Below are 24,145 nucleotides of genomic sequence, written 5' to 3' on the forward strand. Positions count from 1 at the left end.
AGAGAGAGAGAAAGAGAGAGAGGCAGAGACACAGGCAGAGGGAAAAGCAGGCTCCCTATGGGGAGCCTGGTCTGGGACCCAATCCCAGGACCCCAGGATCACACCCTGAGCCAAAGGCAGATGTTCAACCACTGAGCCACCCAGGCATCCTTTTTTTCAAACAGAGGAAATCAAGGTGGGAAAGTTGAGTAACTTCCCAGTATTCCAGAGTCTCAAAGTGGGGAGACCAGGAGCGATAGGTGATGGGCCTCCAACCCAGGTGCAGTCCCAGGGTGGGGGCACATAAGCAACTTCACATGATGACATTTAAAGCAAATGTTATCTGATGTGTTAAACTGAGACCAGAAAGGGGGTAGGTTGGTGGGAGGGAGGAAGAAACAACTCATAGCAGGTCTATAGAATTCATTCAAAACCACGGATGTGGGATTTAATGAATATGGGAGCCTGTGAGGAGTTTTCTCATTTTTTGATTTTCTAAATGCCTATATATTCAATATTCTTAAAAAGACATTGAGATCCTAAAAAGGAAATACAGAGAATTTTAGTGTAAAAAGCTTGAGTGATGGGATCCCTGGGTGGTGGTTTGGCGCCTGCCTTTGGCCCAGGGCATGATCCTGGAGACCCGGGATCGAATCCCACGTCGGGCTCCCGGTGCATGGAGCCTGCTTCTCCCTCTGCCTGTGTCTCTGCCTCTCTCTCTCTCTCTTTCTGTGTGTGACTATCATAAATAAAAAAAAAAAAAAAAAAAAAAAAGCTTGAGTAATGATTTGTAAAAATAGGTCTTCAATAGGTCAACAATAGTAACCCAGAACTAATGTTATGGGTCCCATGTCTATTTAGTTATATGAGCCTACATAAAATCTTGTCCTAAATTAAGAGTTACAGCAGCTAATATTCAATGGTAAAACATTGATGCTAGGTTAACATTTATAAAAATGTAAAAAACCCCACATTTTTCAGAAAGGAACATGCTTGGGATTCAATGTGAATCAATCATTGTGTTTATTCTTGAAGCTTTTATTTTGGAGCTCTGTACCGCAAAATGACAATGTTTCATGTTTACAACAGGTATTAGAAATTTGAGATTTTTTTTTCATTTCTACTAGTTTTGAGTAAAATTGGAGATAATGTTCCAAACCATCATCAAAAAATGCAGAGCAAACTTTTCTGTATATAAACTGTACATAAAAACAAGGCACTATACATTTTGGGGAGATATTAAGGTAGAAAGGTGGATTTGCACAGATTCTTCAGAGCCCATGCCAGGAAGTATAATTCATTTGTTCATTTTAGCACCGGAAGCAGCACTCAGAACAAGTCATACCTAATGCTGAAGGAGACATTTCTGAACATGTGTGAAGATATGTATGGGTGCCAGAGCTAATTCTGTAGAAGCAATTCCATCTACCTTTGAATATTATTTTGACACAAAAGAAAAACAAATCTTAAAAGTGAATGAATACATATTGCTTTGTTAAATACATATTTGATTTATATGTTGTTTATATAAATATATATATTTTAGAACCCACAAACTATCAAAATAACACTTTATAAAGAGAATCGCTTCCAAAAAAGTAGGCAGCGCTGAGCTGGCACGGGAGGGCAGCGCAGGAGGTGCTGCGCAAGTGCACGCAGGGACGCCTTTATTAACATTACCTGCTGGATCATGGAAAGAGTTTCCAAAGGGTTCGCTTAAACATTTACAAAATACACAAATCCGGGACAAGCAGTAGAGCTAATAACTTCAGGTTTTGGAAAACTCTGATTAAAAAAATCTTTTTTTTGTTTTTTTTTTGTTTTTTCAAAATACCAGTTCAAAAAAAAAAAACCAACCCATTTCCCTGGTCCAATGGTATCGAAAGTGATGACAGAGGTGCCTCTAGCATCTCTCCCGCTCAGAACAGACCCTTTGCTTTCTTCAGGTTCACCTGCTTCCAGGCGGGCAGAGCATTGTATTCGTCTCTTGTCATGTCTAGTGCAAACTGCAAAATTGGGAGAGACACCAGCGGGTGAGTAAAAGGACTTCCCATCCAAGCCAAGCACGTTGCTTAAATGCTGTCCCACACGAGGGCATGCTTACCTCAAAGTCTTCATCGGTGAGATAAATCTCAAGCTTCAGAGGATCAACTCCCTCGGGTAGTGGCCTGGCTAGCAGATCAGCCAGGGGATAGATGGTTTTACAGAGCTTGGCTAAGACATCTTCCACAAGGGTGATCTGATTTGAAACTTCGGTATCCTAGGGAAGAGGAGGGAGCAGAGAGATTCGTGCCCTGCATCCGCACAAATGTTCTACTGTGCACCCACAAGTCCACGACCCTGTCCGCCCTGTGCCCCTGCAGAGAGGCTCGCTCAGGAGCAAGCAGGCTCTGACATTGAAAGGAAGCGCCCAAAGCTCCATAGTTCTGACTTTTAGGTGTCTTCCTGCCCCACCAGATAAATCCTGTGTTGGGGCTGTCTTGGACAAATGTTTAGGGAATATCACGAGGGAATTGTGGCATAAGATTAATTTATTTGAACTCTAGACACTAGAAGCATAACCTTCAAAGGAATCACAGGCTCCCACATCAGCCGCATTTCTTAATCCATAATAAAAAAGGTAAGAAAATGCAGCTAGAATATGCTGCTGAATCTAGATTTTTTTTTTTAAACCACTCTGTGCATTTAATCTGAACAGGATATTGCAGGTAAATTATCTTCCTCTGTTAAACCTGGAATTCCAGCTTGGCTGCCCTCTTTCTGATTGGAGGGAAATGAGTAACACTAGTGACAAATTCATCAATTGATGGCACACACTCGTGATCAAGGAGTGGGTTTGGGGGCAAGCTTGCACCTGAGACCTAGGACAACCTACTTCAGGTTTCTGGGTCTCAGCTCCTTCCATGGGGAAACAGGGATAAGGTGAAGATGTCCCTTAATAGATGGTTGTAAAAATAAAGGAGAAAATACAGTAAAAAGCCTGGAGCCATGCCTCGTGCACACAAGCACTCGGCGATTGTGTTATTACTACAAGGTGGTGTAGCAAGCCTGCAGGCCTGCTCACAATGATGCTCTGAGCCCACGGCTCCCCGAGGATCTATGGGGGGAATGCAGGGAAACAGAGGAATTCCGACCTTAATTCAGACTACAGGAAGCATGACCTTCTGCATAATCCTCACCGTGCACTGCATGTTTATGGTAAACAGAGCCTTTATTGCTGCTCTCGGGCTCCTCCCTGTGTGGACACTGAGTCCACTCAGTTCCAGAAGAGCTAAGACTCATCAGTGCTGCTTGCACTAAACACACATTTGCACTAAATGTCCGTTGTCAAGCAGCAATGAACTCTTTTTATTTAAAACTGTCCAGACCTCCCATTAAATACCCAAGTCTTCTCCCCTGAGCAGCAGCTCTCACATCAGTGAGAAAACCAAAACAGAACCTATTTCCTTACTAAAACAAAAATAACAAAAACAAAACAAAACAAACACCCCTTGGACTACTACTGCTAGCAATGTTAACAACTCATAACTGAAGAAATCCGATATAGCTGTAGTAGCTTTTCTTTCTGTGTGGTTGGAAATATAATGTTCTGGTTAATAATATATTTTAGTAAATAAAGGTTGTGATAAATGCTTCCTGTGTTAACACCAGCTGGTCTCATAAAAGACTATGAATGAGCTATTAACACTGCTTATCGGGAGTGACTCCCGATATATTCATTCACTTAGGTATTAAAGCAGGTTAATCCATCACAGGTTTATTATTTGTCTCCTCTAACACAAGGTTAATGGCTGAAACAAGAGGATTTTTATTGTGTCTTACACAGACCTCGAGAAGCAATAGATTTTTAGCTAAATGATGAAGAGATGGCAGCTTTTATGTATGTATTGTCTTCAGAATAATTAAGTCCACTGTTGCTTTTAAGTTTTTTTAACTTGAGCACCAGGTGTAGAAAATTAACCAAAACAGCTCAAATGATATATTAACCACGATAGTTCAAATGATTTCTCCTCTTCCTGAGCTAATTCTATGTAGACTTGTTAACACGTAAAAGAAACAAAGGTTTTCTCTCTTTGAAAATGCAGCTGGGTGCTTCTCCAAGGTAAAGTCAACTTGCAGTTTGAGAGGCAGGGAGCTACCCTGCACGGGGAAAGACCGCGCGCTCACCATTTCTGTGATTTCAGCAATGTCCTCTCTGTGCTCCCAGCTGGGGAACATGTTGGTGAATGTCAAGGGCTCCAGACCAGCATGGATAAGGTAAGACTTGGGGGGCGGCCTCTTGATATTTTTTCCTGTAGGTACACGGAAGGCAATGTCAGTACACCCAGGGTTTGGGTCCGAAGACCTGGGCTTTCTCTGATTTCCCTTGGAATCTTTTCTTCTTTCTTGGGATCTCCTATGGCTAAAATGCAAATTAGGAAGTAGTTCATAATAACACGTGGATGATGTTTATACAAAATGTCAATTTTATGCATATAATGATGCATAAAACTGCATGTAATTGACCTGACTCTGGAGGGGAGAAAGCCTCTCTCCGTGGCATCTGGGTAAGACATTTTCTTTCTCTTGTGCTCACTTGTAGAGAATGCCTCTGACTTCCTAATGCAGCGTTAGGTTCAATGACAGTTAAACAGCTAATGACAGCATTTTATATGCCAGTCTAACTTAAACATTGGTGGAAATTTATTACTTATTACTGACAAGCTTTTCAAGAGAGAATGGACTATATGGACTCAGTGAAACTAATCCACGAAACCTTAAAAATTAAGATAAGAAATTTATTACTGGCATCTTCACTTTATAAAAAAATACTATAAATTCTAGGTGGACAGTATAGTAAAAAGCCATGAGTTATCTATAGATCTTTCTTTCTTTAGCTATAACACTAAACATAATAATGAATGATAAAAAGATTGCCACTGGTCAGCCCATGTGGAGGAGCTTTCAGCTCTCAGACATGAGAGTGTGGTGCCATGCGTGGATGGAGGCCTATGTGTCCCCAACATATTAATCCTCAGTGCAAAAGGGTTTTAACCAATCCAGGGTATCCTATAACATAGCCTTTGACTTTGAGGGTAGCAACTTAGATGGCCCAGTAATATAAAAGAGAACAATAAATTCTCATTCATGGGGATGGCCAAAAATGCACTAATCTCAAAATTAAGAAGCCTCAAAAAATTAAAAGTGGGGAAACACTGGGTTCGTCACTGTCAGCCAGGCTTTACGGCAACACAGGAAGAGGAAGACTGGTCTGTGAGTCCGACATGGGGGGCAAAGCTTGTGGCCATGCTGCTTACCTTTGCAGTACTGGAGCACGGTTTCCATGGCGCTCTTCCGGTCGGAGGCCCAGCGAATGCGGGCCGATCCAGTGATCTTGTTCTCTATGGGCCACCAGCCTTGCCAGAGGTATACCTCGTGGTGATTATCAACAAGGAAAAGTGCTGTGAGGGCAAAAGGGCAGACCAGACAATCAGGGGCTCCTCCATGGATGCTTCCAGGTCACCCTTGCCCAAACCTAAGGGATGCCTTCCCTCCCTGCTGCTCTTGTCAGGGGGTCAGGAACCCCTTGGCAGGAATAAGGGGAGAGTATCCATGATGCCTCAGCCCTTTGAGCATTCAATCAGGAAAGGCCTCCAGGCAGAGAGGGGTGGCATTTGTGACACCGGCCTCTCTCTTCCCCTCCTCTTGTCTCCCTCTGCCCCTCCTCAGCCACAGGCCTGCCAGATGCCCTTTTGGGAATCAGTAGCCCGCTGAGTGCAGGGGCAACACATGTGCCCCTTAAGGGGCTGTGAGCACCATTTATCCCCAAAGAACATATTCAAAACCGGAGAGTACATCTCCCTCACCCTACAAGTCACTGAGGTTCATGGACCATGTGTGATTGCTTCTTGGTGACTAAGTTCATGGTTCTTTGTGAGAAAAACAGGCTTTGAGAAGTAGATGTGTTATACCTCTTCTTCCCCACTTTTTCTCATCAAACAGTCACCCTGATTCTTGCTCCATGTGGCAAAGGGGTTTCACATGTGCTAGGTGTGCTGGCCCTGAGTCCTTTCTAATATGCATTTCAGGATTCTGTGTACACCACACCCTGATATCACCAGGCAGATAACTCGTCCTGAGTGTTGGCAGGAAGAGGGTGGGCAGCCGCCTCTCTTAAGAAAGTTGCTGGTATTTCCCACAGTCTGACCAGGGCACCACTTGAGCTCTGAAGGTGCAGACCTGGGCGGCCAGGATACCATGACATTCCTGGCTGAAGGGAGAGGGCACAAGTGCTCAGACTCGACTGCAGGAGGGCCAGAGGGTCCATGCAGTCCAGCCTCTGGTGAACGAGACTGTCCCCACCAGAACAAGAGCACAGATGTTCTGCCTCAAGGTGGAGGTTGAGTGGAGATAGGGGGCCGTGGGCTGGGAAGACGTAGGCGGGGGCCTCAGCCCTGCCTACAGCCTGGGCACCACAGCAGACTCTGTACTTTAGTGGACTGAGGAGATGCTCCTACCCCTTCGCTCCCAGAACACTTGCTTTCCCAGGCTCCCTTGAAGCAGAGGTGGTCGTGAATGTAAGCAGAAGTTAGCTGGGGGCTTCTGGGAAAGTGTTGGTTTTACTGGATAGAAGGGAGAGACAGGCCCATCACTGCCTTCCTCCCAACCCTTCCTTTCTGTCTCGGGTGAAACATGATGGCTGGAGCAGGGGCAGCCAACTGCGGACTGTGAAGCAGCAAGACAGAGTGGAGGCTGGGAGAGATTCTGGGCCTGATGCAGATATGCTCAACCTTATTTTAACTGACATATCTGGGTGAGTTCAGTAACCAGGTCTCAGTTTCTCAGACTGTTAACATATGGTTCATGTCCTCTTCATTTTGGGGTAGGTGTGAGGATGAAATTAGGTAACATAAGGATGTTATTTGCCAGAGTGCTCAGCAAATAAAAGCTGTTTGCTAAATATGAAAGTAAAATAAAAAGGTTTTTTGGAAGGTGTATCTTGCGCAGCCATACCTGGCTGTGGCGCGCTGTAAAGATCTTCCTGCAGGAAAGGCATGGAGTTGACCACAGAGGGGTCTCGGGCGGGATATATGAACTCTGTGGCTAAGAAGTCACCGGAGGAACTGCTGAGGATGAATAGGCGAGGTGTGAAGTTAAAATTTCCAGGATCTTTGAAAGAAAAGAGAACAAAGCTGAAGATAAAATATACACCAGAGTATACATCCCAGGTGGATCCAAGAATTAACGTTAAGACATAAGATAATCCAAACATTAATGTGAAGATAGGTAAGATTCCTCTGAACTTGCAGAGGGGGAAGACCTTTTTAATCAGAATTATAAAAGTAATGGAAGAAGGGATTTATGCATTGACAGTACAAAAATGAAAAATTTCATGGCAAAAAACCCCAAACAAAATGAAAAGGCAAGTGACAAAAAGAGAAATATGGAAACTTGTATCTTTAGTATATAAAGAAGTATGATAAAGATAAATAGCTCAATAAAAATAAAACATTCACCAAAGTAGAAACACAAACGATTTAAAAAAATTACTTAAAGTATTTAATAGTACTTCCAGTTTAAAACATTAAGTTAAAACAGTGCTTAGGTATTAGTTTGCCTCACTAATTTTGGCCAAGAGAAGAAGGAAAAGTGCCGAGTCTCTGTGCTGCTAAGTGCGCATTCTGCATACTGCTGCTGAGAATGGAACTCGGTGCCAATGTCCTGGGGCACCCTTGTTGATATGTACTCAAAATCTTTTCTATCTTTATCATAACAGTTCTGTAACTAGGAACTTAACTAGAAGTAAACATAGATACTTATTTTAAATTTATTCACAGTTCTATTGTATAATGGGGAAAATTGGAAACAGCTCTCTAAAATAAAATTAAAACAGAAGAGGTTAAGTAGAAAATGGCACACAGCATCTTCATTGGAATATCCGCAGCCACAAACATCTAAATAAGAACTTGAGAAATTGTTCATAATAAAGGGAAAAATCGGGTTATAAAACTATATATATACTGCTATCCAAAATTTTCTTAAATACAGATATGTACAGATCACATACAGAAATGTTAATTCTGGTTATCTTTGAGAGAAATGATTGTAAGGGCCTTAGTTTCTTTTTTAGCCACTCTCTGCTTTTAAACATTTCCCATCAACATGCATTATTAAGAATAACCGAATAGGGGCACCTGGGTGGCTCAGTCAGCTAGACATCTGACTCTTGATTTCAGCTCAGGTCATGATCTAGGGTGGTGAGATATCCCCTGTTTGAGATTCTCCCTCTCTCTGCTCCTCCCTGCCACACCACCACCCTGTTGTGTGTGTGTGCACTTGCATGTGCACCCTCTCTCTCAAAAAAGCCCAAACAATATAAAAGTTAATGAAAATTGAGAGGCAGTATAATGGAGTAGTGGTTCTGAGTACACCCCACTGTGGTTCAAGGCTGGGCAAGCAGATGAACTTCCTCATGCCTCAGTTTCCCCATCCATAGAAACATGGTGGCGTTAGGCTATGAGTGCTGGGTTAATGTATATCCAGTGCTGAGGTGATGCCTGGCTCATCCTAAACTGCTTAATACTTGTTAGCTCTTCTTACGTTCAACTGTATTGAAGTTGATTTTGTGTATTTAAATGTAAAAGTGACCCCTTCTCTAATCTGAACTCCACTATGTCCCTGTACCCAGGACACTGGCCAGACTAAAGGGTCACAGTGTGTTACTACTCATCTGGTTTCCTGGACTTTTCTTCTTGCCTCTTTCTAAGTCACGCTTACCTTCAAGGCTCTGTGTAAATGCCAGATCTTTCATGGAGCCATGTGTGATTTTCCTGGTGGAGCTAATCTTTTTTCTTTTTAACTTTCAACTTCCTTCATTTGGACCTCTTTTATGACATGCAAAAGTTTTATTTGTCATTATACTTGTCTTGCATATTATTTAGCATCCTTATTGGGTGGTAGGCCTGTGAGGACCTAGCCTAGGTTTATTTATTGGGTGCTGTACACACTACATGCTCAGTAAATATGTATTGACTACATTACTGAAAGGAAGCTACAGAATGTTCTGTTACCTTGAAGCATACAGTCGTACGCTTTTCTATCTCTCCTTCCTAAAGCATCCCAGAATCCCAGTGGCTCGGATCCTTCGTCACACTCGTGTATTGTCACTTTGCTGCTACTATGCAGTCCTGCTTCCAGGGGACATCTGCATGGAGAAAATCCAGTCAGTTTTTTTTTTACTAAGCCCTGGAAGTGTTGGCAGTACAAAATCATTCAAGACTAAATCTACAGATTAGCTCACCATCTCTCCTACTTTTTCACTAAATCAGTTCTTACTAATGAATGAAAACATGCTCTGTGGTTTTTGAGAATGTGGGGGGGGGGGAGGCAATGAGAAGGAGTGGCTTGGTCCTTTGAGAAGAATGTACAATTACATATAAGACAGAGTGAAAGTGATTTACATTTTTATATATAACATACACATTTATTATTCCTTGTCTTCTCCTGCTGGAACATTAGCTTCACGGGGACGGATACTTGGGTTTGTTCACTAGCCGAGTCCCTGGTCCCTAAATCTGGACTCGGAGCTGAGTACATGCTCAATTATACCTGCTGAGTGAATGAGTGAATCAGTTCATTGTTTTTTTTTTTTTTTTTCTCAGTGGTCAGAGACCAAGGGGAAAAGCCGATGGACCAGAGATGCCTCTGACTACCTCACTGAATGTCACTTATCACCCCTCCTTGCCTCCCGAGCACACAGAACAGTGTTTCGAGATGAGACGTTTTGCTCCCACGCTGGCTGCCTGTTCAAAGGGCACTGGCCTGAGGGCTCCTCTCTGCCGCTGCCCACAGCGCAGCTCTGGGAGCAGCCCCAAGGGAAATCTGCCCACGCCACACTGCCCTGGTGCCCAGGGGAAGGATCTGACCAAATGGCACTTCAGTGGCATGTTGTGGCCCTGGAAACTCTTCACTCGTAATGTTCACAAGTCACCAGTGTCTTTGCGGGTCTCAGGCTGTGGAAACGCTGGGCATGCCCTGAACACCTGGGCGATGTGGGGATCTTTCTGGCTGTCTGCACAGCTGGGTTGGCCCGGGCCACAGCCCCCTCTGGATGGGGACTGCACAGCACACCCTTCCCTTGCACACCTTCTCTTCTTGCTTCAGTTTTTCCTCTCCCCCTGGGGCCCTCACATAATGCCACAGCACAGGGGGCTTCCTCCGGGTGAATGCCCGGTCAGGGACCTGCCTGGACCAGTTCCTGGTGTGCTGTGCCCGAGAACCACCCCAGGCCATCCAACGACTCCCTGGCCAGTGGCTGCCTTGGGAGTGCAGAAATACAGCTGTCCTCGGCAAAAGGCGCGTGTTACAGCCAGGCACAGGTGCTGTCTCCCGAACTCCCCTTCAGCCAAATGCTTTCTGACTTCCCACTGCTCTGGCAGAACTAAAACTCTGAACCCCTAAAAGATATCTGAAATTTGCTCTCTTTAAATAACAAAGGACTCCAGGCTTTTAATTCAAAAGCTGAAATCTTACTACAAAGACACTAAAGCACTTGGGGTCATTTCCTTCACTCCTCACTCTGCCTTTTGTTGAGCCAAGTAAACCCTCTGAAAGGAGGGGAAGCCCTCCCACTGGAGGCTTTAAGAGGGACGTGTGTGACATCCACTTGCATGGTCAGAGGTGGCTGACAGCTTTAGTAACTACCCCTCGTTGAAGTCACTTTAAGTACCCTGGGGTGTCTACTGGCTTCTACTGGGTAGCTTTCCAGCCTCAGCCTACATCTCCCAGGGAAGCCCCTGCTAGAGGGGCCCTCACACACAACACTCACTGTTCTTTGATTTTATTTGCTGCAGTCCTTCCAACCTCCTTCGTGTGGGCTTGGGCTTTGCATCCGTGCCATAAGTAAATGAGGGCTTTGTTTACGTTGAGGACAACCATGGAAGTCCTGGACCTCAGGCTACTACAGTGACAGGCCACTTCCAGCAAATTTCCTTCCATGGGCACCTCTCCTCGGACACAGTACAGCCTCCACTCACCTGCAGGGGGCACCAGTGGCACAGAGTTAGGACGAGTGCTGCGTGGAGAGCTGCCCCTGCTGGGCACTCAGTCACCAGCCAATACCAGCGCCCTTGGGCCTGAGCCTGGGAGGCAGGATGGAGGGGAGGCTCAAGGGAGCAGCAACCAGCTTACTGCTGGCCCAGAAAGCACATCCTTTTGGAGTTAGAAGAAGGTTCATGATGTAGGAAAACCATTTTTATAAAATCTATAAATACCAAGCGAATCATATAACAGGCATAATTTCAAGAGGCTCCGATGCTAAGCATTTCTTTTCTGTTTTGGATGCTGGCCAACAAAAATCTCATAATTTATAATAGACGACCCACTGAATTTTTTCCCTCTTAAAAACAGAGTCGCTGTGAGGATTCAGTTTAAAGTGAAGTAATCATCATACAGCCTCCTGCATGCAAAGTTGTAGCCTGAAGTACACTGTACAGGCCTGGGGGGCTTGTGAGCTACCCAGACAGCTGATTTGTAAGGCAAAGGTTAGGAGCCTTTCAGGGGTAAAGGCACAGCTTTATAAAGGTAGACTTTCTTTAACCCCTCTTGTGCATAAAAATATCTAGCAGAAGGAAGAAAATCTGATTCCAAAAGTAAAAATGACTTACTTTGTGCATTTTCTTCCTCCTCTTCCCGTCTCCCAGAGTGCACCACCATTCCCCCCTGGAAACACTGCAGAAAGCAGGGGGGCTCCTTTCCCTGCAGAACCTGGACCTTCCAATGTAAACACACCCAGATAAGTCACATGTACTGGTTTTTCAAAGTCTTAAATATAATACATGCCTATGGTAGAAAATCTGGAAAATATCAAGAAGTGCAAACAAAAGCCAGTGATAATACCATTATCTAAAGATAACCACTAATAAAATTCTAGGGCAGACCTTTCCTTTCAAAATATTTTTCAGATATGTGTTTCTCCCAAGCAAAACTAGGATTGTTATTTTATGTTACTGTATACCCTGATTTTTCTTCACTTGATATTTTTTGGGCACCAAAGACTCTTGAAACACGAGTTTTGATATTTTAATGGTATTTCATGATACAGATGTAACCTGACTGATTTAAGTGCATTTTAAACAAAGTCTGCCTCTCAGCACTGATCACTTTGTAATTCTGGGGGAAAGAACTGTCTCTTTGGCAACAATTCCCACAGTCCACTCACGGAGCCGTGTGCCTGCCAGCCACGGCCTCGCCCTCATCTGTGAACCACTGTGTTCCATCAAGTGTTAGCGGCTCATAAAACTGTTAGGGTTGACTCCACTCATTCTCACTTTGGCTAGACATTTTCCTTTAACGAGGAAATTGTTTATTGAGCCTGGCAGTCAGGGCATTTCCCAGCAAGTGTTAACTTACCAATCTCAGAGCCCATTCTGCATAATTAAGTGCCATTTTGTGGCAGTGTTTTATAGGTTTGAAGTGTTTTTTACATCCCTTGGCTTGACAAAAAATGCAATGCTCAAACCAGAGAGATTAAGACTCAAAATTCTCATGGTGATTTTGAAGGTATGATTCAAACCTGGCCTTTACGATAATTAAAAATGCAGTTGAAATTACCCACTATTAAGACTAAATTAAAATGCAGTGGTCAAAAAAAAAAAAAAGCGGGGGGTGAGGGGGCAGCCCGGGTGGCTCAGCGATTTAGCGCCGCCTTCAGTCCAGGGCGGGATCCTGAAGACCCGGGATCTAGTCCCACATCGGGCTCCCTGCATGGAGCCTGCTTCTCCCTCTGCCTGGGTCTCTGCCTCTCTCTCTCCTGTGTTTCTCATGAATAAAAAAATAATAAAATAAAATAAAATGCAGTGGTCACTAACAGTTACTTACAATTATTATATAGTCCACAGTAGAAAATATATGTTAAGTATTTTTTAGGAAAGAGGAGCGGTTCTTAGGAATCTAGAAGGCTGAGTGTTGATCTGTTTTGGAGAAAATGTCTCTGTTCTCTTTCCTCAGGCTATTGTTAACTACTCATCCATGATAGTAAAGATATCTGCACATGGTATCATGTTCTCCCAAAATGCCAAAGTCAATTTTAATTACTAAAGTCTGGGCCGTAGGCAAAGATCATCTGCACATCAAAAAGAACTGTTTACAAAGCCTTGGCATGGGGCATTATACAGGCCCTGAGGTTATAGCGTTGTGGGAGACCAGCTCACACTGGCTCTTTCATGCTTGTGGGGAAAGACAGATGATAAATAAGTAAACACAATGTGTTCAAAATGTAAACAAAAATGACAAATTGATTATGTAGTTTTAAGTAGTAGTAATAATAGTAAGTGCTATAAAACAAAGCATAGTAATGGGAAGGGATTTGGGTAGAATACATGACATTCAAACAGCTAAATCATATGAGGTTGAAAGCTACTTATGGATGCAGAAGATATCCAGATGGGAAAATTGTGCAAAGGCCCTGGGGTAGGTGGAAAGAGATCTGAGGAATGGCAAAAAGGTTAGGGCAGCCCCGGCCCTGGTGCAAGACCAGAGGGAGGTAGGAGAGGTGTCCAGGGCCAGCCACAAAGGCGCTAACAGACCACGAGCAAATGGCTTTGACTGCAGTCCAGGGAATGACATGATCTAATGTGATCCAGAAAAATCAGTCAGGCTGGTGTGAGGAATTCAGATGATGGGAATACTAATTTTTATGTTGATCTCTGATATCTCCTTCGGATAGGTTTGTGTAAGTGAAAAAAATGATCGGAATTTATGAGAATTTTAAGATTCTTGAGCCAAACTGCTGTTCAGGATGGTGGTTTCAAGCTACATTTCCTGATGGAAGCATCCTGCTAAATCCTTACTGCCCAGGATCTGTGCTTTATAAAATCTCTACCAGCTTTAGAAGTGGAAAACAGCATCTCTTTGTTTTATTTATAGTTCCTTGAGTATTAAGTGGAAACTTAAAAAAAAGAAAAAAAAAAAAAAACAAAAACAAACCAAACCACTCACTGGCACTTTGCACTTGTTTTGTGGATTTACTATTTGCACATACAACATCTCGCTAAGAGCACATGACTCTTGGCCAGGCAGTGGGGAGCAGAGAGCCTGGGATCTGGAGCAGCTGGCTAGGACTCAAAGGCACTTGCGCACTGCTGTCTCCGCAGGGCACCAGCCACACCACTGCGGTTCCCCAGGAAGGCTGATCCTGGCATCCCCGGAGGCGGCCACTTTCCAGGACTTACCTGGGCACCCCTCTCCTCATCCAGCTCCACTGTCATCAGAGCTGATGTGCCCTTCTCACTCACGGTCGACTGCCGGCCTTGCCAGAAGAAGTAGACACACTTCTCCTTGCCAGCTACCCGTACTGGGTGCTCTCCCTTTTGTCGACTTCCCACTGCAAACAACACAGAACCCAAGGATAAATGGCTGATAGGCCAAAAGAAGAGCAAATATATGGCTTTCTTCTCCAGGCTCTGTGAGGACAGTGAAGAAACAGCTTTTTGGGCAGGGGGGCTAAGGAGAAAAACCATCCTTCTTCCAGTTAACTGACCCTGAGCCTCCAAATGGGAGAAAAAATGATCTAGTCTTCTCAATGCCCTGGGAGAAACACCTGTCATCCACAGGCAGGAAGCAGATCACTCCAAGTGTGTGACAGAGAAAAATGGTGGCTGCCAAGGCAGGACCCACGCTCCCCAAGACACAAATATATTTTCCACATTACACCATCCTTTTGGCAAAGGATTAGCTGGTAGAGAAGAGATACTGAAAACAACAGCTGGGCCAGCTTTAAGCACAAAGGGAAAAATTTAGTCTGTGAAAACGATTCTAGTAAAAAAAACGCTCTGAAGTTTCCAAATTCTGTCAGAAATGGAAGAGATATATTGCTGACATATCACTTTCATAAACTAATCTGGGATTTTAGTAATATCTGTCCCCAGGACTGCAGCCAGGATGAAGTGCTGGTTGTCCTTACTGTCTGGCACCTCCCAGGCTCTCAGTAAACACGAGCAGCCCACAGGACACGCAGCTCACCAAAGAGCTGGCACAGAAAGTTAGCTGGTCAAGTAGTCACTTTAAAAAGGCGATATCTCACACCCCGCCTCACCGCTTCTAGATATATGCCGCATTCCAGACCCCTCTTGCTCGTTCATTCAACAGATACTCACTGAGCACTTGCAGTATGCCTGGGACTCTTCAGGACACCTGATAAGCAAGACAGACAGCTGCCCTGCTTTCATTCTAGCAAACAGATGAGCGAGATGGTTTCAGATAGTCCTAAGTGCTCTGAGGAAGACAGACAGGGGGACGCAACATAGGGGCAGGGTGAATGTTGATGGGATCCCCTGTTGAGGGAAGGCCTCTCTGAGGTGGTGACCAGTGACAAGATAACAAGGACCTGCAGGCAGACCCTTCTGGAATGAATGAGATCAGAAGACTAAGCTGTCACCTCCAATGCCTGCCCGGGTGGTCCCAGAAAGTGGTGGTCAACCACGGAAGAAAATAGGCAATTATAACTCTCATGCTTGTTGAAAATTAAAGATCATAACTAGATTCTCTGGTTCTATATTAGCTCAATTTTTCTCAGCTCCAGTCCCATTTACAATATCACAACTGTCTTGAGGTTTGAAGGTAAGAAGAAAGCTCATTTATTTTAAGTTCTTAAGAGGCCAGGGCCCTGTTTATTTTACTTTTTTGCCCTTTAGCAAAGCACTCCATGAACAGTTTTCATAATTGATAATAGTAACTCTTAACAGCACTTGCCGAAGTACGACCTTTAGTGCCATCTCCTGTGGACATGAACTGGTCAAGTTCGTGTATTTTGAAGTGGACAGAATGAAAGAGGAACCACTGATGAATAGGTTATGCATATTCACCATTAGTTTGGAAGCCAATCTTTTGAAATTTCTGCCAATTTAGATAGGAACAAAACCTTGCCTTCGATTAGCAAATCTCATTCTTCACAGTAGTGAAAATCAGTATGTCAGCTGGGGAAAGAGATGCTTAAAATAGGTCATAGAAGTTGATACGTATCTTGGAATTCGTCAGCACTTAGATACACTAAATATATCCAAATTTCAATAATAAACTGTTTTATCACCTAAGATCCTAATGTGGACTTCAGTATCTGTATCTAAAACAGAATTATTTTGGGGCACTTGGGTGGCTCAGTGTTTGAGTGTCTACCTTTGGTTCAGGATGTGATCCTGGATCCCAGGATTGAGTCCTGCATTGGGCTGCCTGCATGAAGCCTGCTTCTCTCTCTGCCCATGTATCTGCCTCTCTCTCTGTGTCTCTCATGAATAAATAAATAAATCTTTTAAAAAATAAAATAGAATTATTTTCTTAAAATATTTCATAATAGTTTTCAGTATTTTTCCTTGTAATTTTCTTCAGTATACCCAAGTTGAATCCTACACACTTTTTCTTAGTTTATTAATTTTTAATTTTAGCAAAATAAAGATTAAGCTTTCATTGGTAAGAAATTACAGACTGTAACCTTTATAGCCTTGATCAGATGGCTAATTTAAAGTGCTGATCCATCGTACCTCAAAAGACTTTCCAGAGCATGTCTGTGACCAGTAGTTGTGATTAGGAGTAACAAAAGACTGTGGTATGAGGAACTGCTCATGGTCAAGTGGTCTTACAGCCGAATCCCATTTACTGCCTGCCTGCTCATGGCAATGAGACCTGTATCATGCTCCGGAGCTGCCTGGCCTGGTGACACTGGGTCCCTTGCACACCTTGTCCTTACTAGCGAGGGCATGCCCATGCCCTGCTGCCCCGGACACAGTAACTGGGGCAGGATCCAACCCACCCCACCGAGGTCTCGGGTCTCCCTTCCCTGGAGCGCATGGTTCACTTCCCAAGGAGTTTTTCTGTGTGCCTGTGTGGGCTGGTGGGGGTCCACCATCCCGCCAGAAGGATGACGGGACTGTCTCTACAGCCGCTGGTTTCTGCAGACCTGGTCCCAGAAGAGCTTCCCGAGCTCCGGGTTCAGTCCCATTTGCAAGGACGGCCCTTGTGGGGTATGAGTGTGAAGGAGCTGGACTGCGGTCACCGCAGGGGCCCTGTTAATGCCATTGGGCTGTGCTTCTCTGCCCCCAGGGGGACCATCTGGAATCTGAGAGATCCCTGCTCTAACTTAATGCTCTGCAGCTGGACTTCTTCAGAATTGTAACTTAGCTCGTAAAGATGCTGCTGGATCTGGCTGTGAGATGTGCATTGTGTTTACTGGGAAGAAATACAAGAAGTATTTATGCCAAATCATTATTTCCTAGAGGCCTCCGAGAGAATAGTCTATGAAGGCCTCAGAAATCTTAGATTTATTTCAATATTGTTCTATTTATTACTTTTTTTTTTTTTTTTTACTTCTTATAACTAACAGGTAAGGAAATGACTGAATTTCTCATGAGAGTGACTTGTTATTACTTTGGGTAGATTCATGCTATCACATCTTCAAGTTAAATATAGTAATTTTGCTTTTGTTGCTCAGGACATCCGTGATGATTATTTCCTGTACCTTGTGAGCACGTGTCAGGCCCTGTGCTAAACCTGATCCATACCAGAGTATAAGAGTCTGTGGGCTGCATATCATGTGTTTTCTAGGTGAGAAAACTGAGGCCCAGATAGGCTAAGTCACTTTACCCACCTTGCATAGCTGCTATGTAGGGCCTGAGAGAAGATGCCGACCCCAGCATTCCCATTCATATGACCCCGGCCATATGAATGGGAAAGGGGCTTGCAGTATCCTAATCCACTACTAGCTCTGCAACTTCAGGCAGGTGTCCTGTTCCTCACCGAGAAATCAGCATAATGACCGAGTACATCCCATGGACCCACAGGGAAGCACTCAACTAGCGTGAGCAGCAAAGCTGCCAACGCTGTGCCTCGTGGGCTTAGTGGACCGACAGCTCTGGGCACAGCCTTCTGTCCTGCTGGGCAAAGCCCATCTACCAGCTGCCTAGGGAACAGTTTGCTGGGCTCCCCCACTGCCAGCAGAGCCAACCTCAGGTAATCTGGCTCTCCTCCCATGGCATGACACGGTTGCTTCTCCCCACACTTGCCTTATTGTCATTTACACTAAATGCTTCTTGCAGGCAGGGTCTGATGTATTTACTCGCTCCCTAACATAAGCGTCTTACACACAGAGACAGAATAGGTGCTCAGGAAATGCTGCCAGCTGATTAACAGACTTTAGGTCAATTAGGCAAGAAAGCAAAATGGTTTTACATCTGTGGGCGTCTGATCAGCACATGACAGCCTCCACCCTGTGGCCCCAGAGCGGCCACCGCAAAGAGATTCTCAGGAGCTGACAAATCACAAAGTTGTGACAAGCTCTGTCCTAAGTGGTGGGGCTGAGGGACACTGCAGAGAACTGGCTACTTCTTGGCAAGGAAAAAGGATTCTCTCTCCAAAGTTCACTGGCTTTCCTCCCTCCCTGCCTCTAGTGCACAGCACACAACTGAGTGTTTCGCTTGAGTATTTCACTGACAGGAACCATGAGCAGTTTGATTATATATTTATTCAATCAAATCCACAAAGTGTGTTAGTGTTCCCAGCCTCAGAGGAAATAGCTTCTTTTATTTTTAATAAATCTTTTGTGTGTTACTACTACACCATTTGGTTTCAGTTTGAAGTCAAGCAGATATGCTTTACTTAAGACTTTAAGCAGCAGCCAGCCACATGGTAAATATCATTTGGAGGCAAATCATCACTTTCCTAGAAAATCTCTGGGAATGGGGCAGGAGAGGGAGTGGGGGGAGCAGAGAAACCTTACTGTGCACGTTTCATTTCTATAAGGGAACATGACCTTTGTTAGCAATGCTAGGCTGTCAGGATCTATCCTTAACATTTTCTAAGTGGTTCTCAAAGCGAAAGATCAGATTGGCGCACAGGGAATGGGTCCTAAGAAGTACTAGATTCCCAGCCCCAGAGCTGGGGTTACGCCCTCTTGGTCGGAAGAAAACGGTTAAGTACTCACTAACCTGCGGTGCTCACCATGTACTTCCACTTGACCACATAGGCGTCTCCCTCGTGGAACTGCCCGATGCTCTGTTTGGGTAGCCTGCTGTAGTCAAATTCTAGGATGTGCCACACATCCACAGACACACTGGCGATCTCAAACTGCCTCCTGTCATCCCCATCCACCAAGCCGTAGCCACGACCAACATTCACCCCATCCAGCACAGTGCCGGTTGTGGCCTGGGGTGCCGGCACCATCCGTGTCACGTCATATGCCTTGGCTTCTGCCCTGGGATCTTCCTACAAGGTAATGTAAAAATGGTTCAGTATGGCCCATTTCTACAGCCATTTCTTGTCACACTTGCTGGGGTTTCACTGTTAATGGGACAGAGTAAAAGTAAGGATTTCAGCTCTGTCTCAGCATTTAACCATGTTCTGGGGAAAGACTATGGGCCCTGAACACCCAGCCCACTACAGTGAATCGGACACCTGTAAACCCACGACACAGGCAGAGCCACTTTTCATCCAGGAGGTAGAACGCGATTGGAACCCATGTGCTGGACTCACAGTAAACACTGGGAAGGCTTTTAGTTTCAAGGCCTATTTTGTTGGGACCTAAACCAAGGCCTGACATTTAAGACTTGATTACCAAAAGTACCTTTTGCTGGGTGAGTTCGCCGGCACTCTTCTCATTAGGCCTCTTCAGTTCCGTCCAATCCAGAAATTTCTCTTTGAACAAAATCGTCTCATTGTGTTCTGTAAGTCTCCCGAAAATTGCCCAATCCGGTCGCCCTTGTCCTTTCCTGCAAGGGTGGGTGGGTGGAGGGAGCAGATGGGGAAAGAACCGAGATTAAGCCACGTGAAAACAAAGGAAAGGAATGGAAAACAGACCCACGTGGCTACTGAAAACAACCCAGAAGACATTAGTGGTACAGAAAATGAATGGTTCCTTTTGTCAGATAAGCGACATTTTAGTATTTCAGCCTGAAGCCCTCCAAGGCTGTGTATGCATGGAGCTGATGTGCCCGAGGCAATGTGAATCCCGTTAGGACTGGACTTTGCTTTAATTCTGGCAAATTCTTGCATTTGGGATTGGCTGGGCGCGGTGCACGGGATCACAGGATCGGAAGCTGGGCGAGGGCAGGAGCCACACGCACATCTCCCTCGCCGGCGTCACGTGCTCAGCCCCCTGCCGGCGTGCACCACGCCGATGTCCCATGATGGGCAGATGGGAGCCAGGCAGAGCTCACCCTGAATTCCCGATTAGCTGTTACAGCGAAGCCCTCCAGGTCCAGGCACAGGTGAAGACCTCTGTTACTAAAATGGGCATAGGGATCCCTGGGTGGCGCAGCGGTTTGGCGCCTGCCTTTGGCCCAGGGCGCGATCCTGGAGACCCGGGATCGAATCCCACGTCGGGCTCCCGGTGCATGGGGCCTGCTTCTCCCTCTGCCTGTGCCTCTCTCTCTCTCTCTCTGTGACTATCATAAATAAATAGAATGTAAAAAAAAAAAAAAAGGGCATATACTTCCACTGAACCTAAAGAGAGTTTCTGCACGTGTATTTCTAGGCCACCAGACACGACGGCAGGCGGGGGCAGCACGGCCCGACCTGGAGGCCTGGTCCCGCCTCAGGATCTCAGAACTTAGAACCGCTCGGCCCACAGGAAATTCCGGAAAAGACCGAGTTGAGGAAATAGTGGCTGCAGAGGGCTCATGCGGGTACCGCTCATCCTTCCAGACCAATCCTCCGTTGTGGACGGAGAGCGGAAGGCGGGCACCCCGGGATGAGACCGACGGGCAGTACTTCCGGGCCTGCGGCGACCTCCGCTCCACCACTTCCTGTTTCGTCACGACTCTGGTTCTGACGTCACGGCCACGGCGCAGCAAAGAGGCTGCCTGTTGCTAGGGAGACTGCGGCGGTGGAGCGCGAATACACACACTTCCACCCCGTGCTCGTGCTCGTGCTCGTGCTCGTGCTCGTGCTCGTGCTCGTGCAGGGCTCTAGGAGCCGACTATCCGCAGCCGTGGAGAATTCAGGACTCCTTTGCCAGGCTCTGGTCCTTCACAGCAAATGTCTGCATGACTGGTTCTTCATCATGAATTCTACTCTGCAGACGTGCTCGGATGCCTATAGGAAGAGCGCTTGATCTCCGCTTCCGGCACTGATCTTTTATGTTGGGAGTCAAGCAAGCGCGACAGGCAGCGGGTGGCAGGGTGAGGGTGAAGCTAAGAGCGGGAGCTGGAGCGGGCGAGCCTATTCCTCCACGCTGACTGCCATGTTTGAACTGGGCTGGGTCTGGAGACCTCAGAGTTCCAGCCTCCTCATCTGGAAGGAAGGGCAGGGTGCTTCATCTCGGCTGCACTTAAAACCCCTAACAGACTCTTAAGACATAATGACACGATGGCCCCACGCCACACGAATTGAGAACACATCACTCGGGCTGGCGCAGGGGCCGGGCCTGGCACAGGCATTTTTTTAAAGCTCCTCGGGTGACTGTGATCTGGGATGTTGAGAAGCAGTGGGTTGGGGGCTCATTCATTTACTCCCAGATTTGTGATTATGTCACTGCTACATATGTTATCCATCATATGGATTTTATGCTTTGGCACTAGTTTTTCTTTTATTACATCAAATAAAATGCTCTTTTCAGCCTTAACTTCATTCCTTAAAATACTAATGCTACAGGACCAATTTTATCTTAAATGTCCAATTCTTTAAAATGTTTCCCCACATTGACATAACTGCTGATTGTTTTCATAATAATAAAATCAATGATTTGATTTTAAAACAAAACTAGATAAGAAAGTTGAAATTTGTAAAACATTAAAGCCCAGTTGCATGATATTCGATGTTCTGTGCCATTTGGTGGCACATCCATTTCTAATCTATTGTATGACACACATAATAGCACTTTTTTCCCCTGGTAGTTAAGAAAAACAACAACAATGTAAGAATTACTTTCCTTCTGATCATATTTCTTAGAGTTTGTGCATATTCTGATTTGCCAAAATAAAAAAAGTCCAGTGCACTGTAGGAAACATTAAAATTACAATCATTATTTCAGTACAGTATCCTCTCTCTCACAACCTGTCCCTCAAAAGGCAGACACATCATCTACTGCCGAATAAATGGTAAGTCCTGGAATTCAAGAGCTACACTAAGAAGGTATGAAATTAGAAGGAGATATGTTGCTTTTGCACCTTCAGATCAAGGGCGGAATTCCAGGTCCTGGGAAGCTTTTCAGATCAGCATGTAATCTGCTTCAGCAATTGCTACTCATCTGCCAGGACAGCACCTGGAATGCCGCAGGTGGGAATAACTTGTGCACCTCATGAAATGAGATTGGACACAGGGTCCAGAAGACTACAGCATCTATATTTCCGCATCAGTTAGGCAAAAGCTAAAGAAATGTTCTTTCTGAGTATATTCAGGGCACTGCCTGCAATCACTTATGAAAAGGAAACCCCACAGAGTTACAGTAGGTGAGCGTGGTGGGAACTCAGGCCCACTGACAGCATCTGCTCACTCTTCCATACCACTGGTAGGTGACAGAATACCTGGGAATAAGCGGATTGCATTCTCCAGGATCCAACGGGTTGATGTCACAGTTCTCGTAGTCAAAGGTTCCGTTCCATAAGTGCTTTGCCAGTTGAAAAGCTATTTTCCGTTGCGCTAATGTGACTTCTTTTCCATGCCACACGTACACTTCACTACCAAAATCAAACACCAGTACCTGGGAAGATCACAGAGAAGAACAGGTTAACTTCAAAGCCATGCTCGGGTTGAATCAGGGTCTGTACTGACAGTGAGTCAAACTGTAATGGAGCAATCTATACAAACACGAAAGGACTGCAGGGTGTGACCAGTGGGTGCCACCCTGCCATGCTACCTCTGCCATGTGGGTGTGATTTCTGTCTTGTCCTATACTTTCAAACTCCGTAGCACTTCTAATTCACAAAAGAGTTATTTAACTGTGTCTTCCTATCTTTCTTTCCTTCTTCCCTGTCTCTCTCTCCTTCCTTCCTTCCTTCCTTCCTTCCTTCCTTCCTTCCTTCCTTCCTTCCTTCCTTCCTTCCTTCCTCCCTCCCTCCCTCCCTCCCTCCCTCCCTCCCTCCGCATATAGAGGCCACATCTTAAAGGCCAGGCACCGAGGACCAGTTAAGTGGTCTCCCCTCTATACAGTTTCAGGACCCTCCAAAGCAGACACCATACCATACTTATAAGACTTTACTAAGTGTTTGCCGAATGAATATGTGAATATAATGCTATTTCTTATTTCCATGCCTATGGCTTATTCTTTCTTCCTAGAATAATTTCTTCCTTCATGTCCAGCAATCCAAATCCTATTCAACTCCTAACTAGGCTCAATTGCACCTTCTGTTTAAAATTACTAATTATTTCTTTTCTGTGATTTTGTTTTCCATTTAAATGCCCACACGTGTCATACAATCCATCTAGCTTTGGATTGCATTCTTTCTAATATTCTTCCATCCAGTGAAATTTAAGGTTCTTTTGTGTCTTCTCCTTTTTTTTTTTTTGCAACTTTCACAATACAGAATGGTAATGACAATGTATGTATTATTTTAAAGATTTTATTTATTTATTTATTCATGAGAGACAGAGAGAGAGAGAGAGAGAGAGAGAGAGAGAGGCAGAGACACAGGTAGAGGAGAAGCAGGCTCTATGCAGGGAGCCCGACGTGGGACTCGATCCCAGGTCTCCAGGATCACACCCTGGGCTGAAGGTGGCGCTAAACTACTGAGCCACTGGGGATGCCCAATGTATGTTTAGTAAATATTTACCCATGCGGAGGAAAAAGCTAGCATATTACCTGGCAAACCCAGATTTTATATGTAAGAAAATACATACATGCATCTATTTTTCCTGAAACTTAAGGACTGAAAAAAATTTTATTTAATGTTTATGGAAAATCAAGAGATAGGGCTAAGGAGTATTTACATTTTATTCCCTGGTTATTTTGAGATATGATTGACACCTAGTACTGAATAAGTTTAAGGCATAATGACTTGATTTACATGTATCGCAAAATGATTACCACAATTTAGTTGACATCCATCACCTCATACAGATACAAAAAGAAAAAAAAATATGAAAGAAAATAAAAAAAAATTTACATTTTGCCTAAGATAGAAAAGCAATGACCCATGCCTCCTCTGAAGAATATTCTGAAGTCTATATTCGTATTTAAGATGGAGTGATGGTTTGAAATCACAAG

At 44.8% G+C, this 24,145-nt stretch overlaps 1 protein-coding gene across 20 annotated transcripts in view; it reads right to left on the bottom strand.

The window, feature by feature from the left end:
• Nucleotides 1-978: 978 nt before the first annotated feature.
• SVIL (supervillin) overlaps nucleotides 979-24,145 on the bottom strand; it is a 231,753-nt gene continuing 208,586 nt past the window's right edge. For all 20 annotated transcript variants that reach the window (XM_055334465.1, XM_055334464.1, XM_055334476.1 and 17 more), the window contains 12 exons: nucleotides 22,467-22,642; nucleotides 19,568-19,712; nucleotides 18,933-19,209; nucleotides 14,190-14,341; nucleotides 11,625-11,730; nucleotides 10,787-10,994; nucleotides 9,030-9,163; nucleotides 6,973-7,128; nucleotides 5,277-5,420; nucleotides 4,147-4,271; nucleotides 2,084-2,239; nucleotides 979-1,985 (listed from right to left, as the gene is read on the bottom strand). In XM_055334465.1, the coding sequence (XP_055190440.1) occupies nucleotides 1,899-1,985; nucleotides 2,084-2,239; nucleotides 4,147-4,271; nucleotides 5,277-5,420; nucleotides 6,973-7,128; nucleotides 9,030-9,163; nucleotides 10,787-10,994; nucleotides 11,625-11,730; nucleotides 14,190-14,341; nucleotides 18,933-19,209; nucleotides 19,568-19,712; nucleotides 22,467-22,642 (1,866 nt within the window). In that variant the 3' untranslated portion in view covers nucleotides 979-1,898. The remainder of the gene's footprint in view (nucleotides 1,986-2,083; nucleotides 2,240-4,146; nucleotides 4,272-5,276; nucleotides 5,421-6,972; nucleotides 7,129-9,029; nucleotides 9,164-10,786; nucleotides 10,995-11,624; nucleotides 11,731-14,189; nucleotides 14,342-18,932; nucleotides 19,210-19,567; nucleotides 19,713-22,466; nucleotides 22,643-24,145) is intronic.

Source organism: Nyctereutes procyonoides, unplaced genomic scaffold (genome assembly GCF_905146905.1).
Source record: "Nyctereutes procyonoides isolate TBG_1078 unplaced genomic scaffold, NYPRO_anot_genome, whole genome shotgun sequence".
In the NCBI taxonomy this organism is placed as follows: Eukaryota; Metazoa; Chordata; class Mammalia; order Carnivora; family Canidae; genus Nyctereutes; species Nyctereutes procyonoides.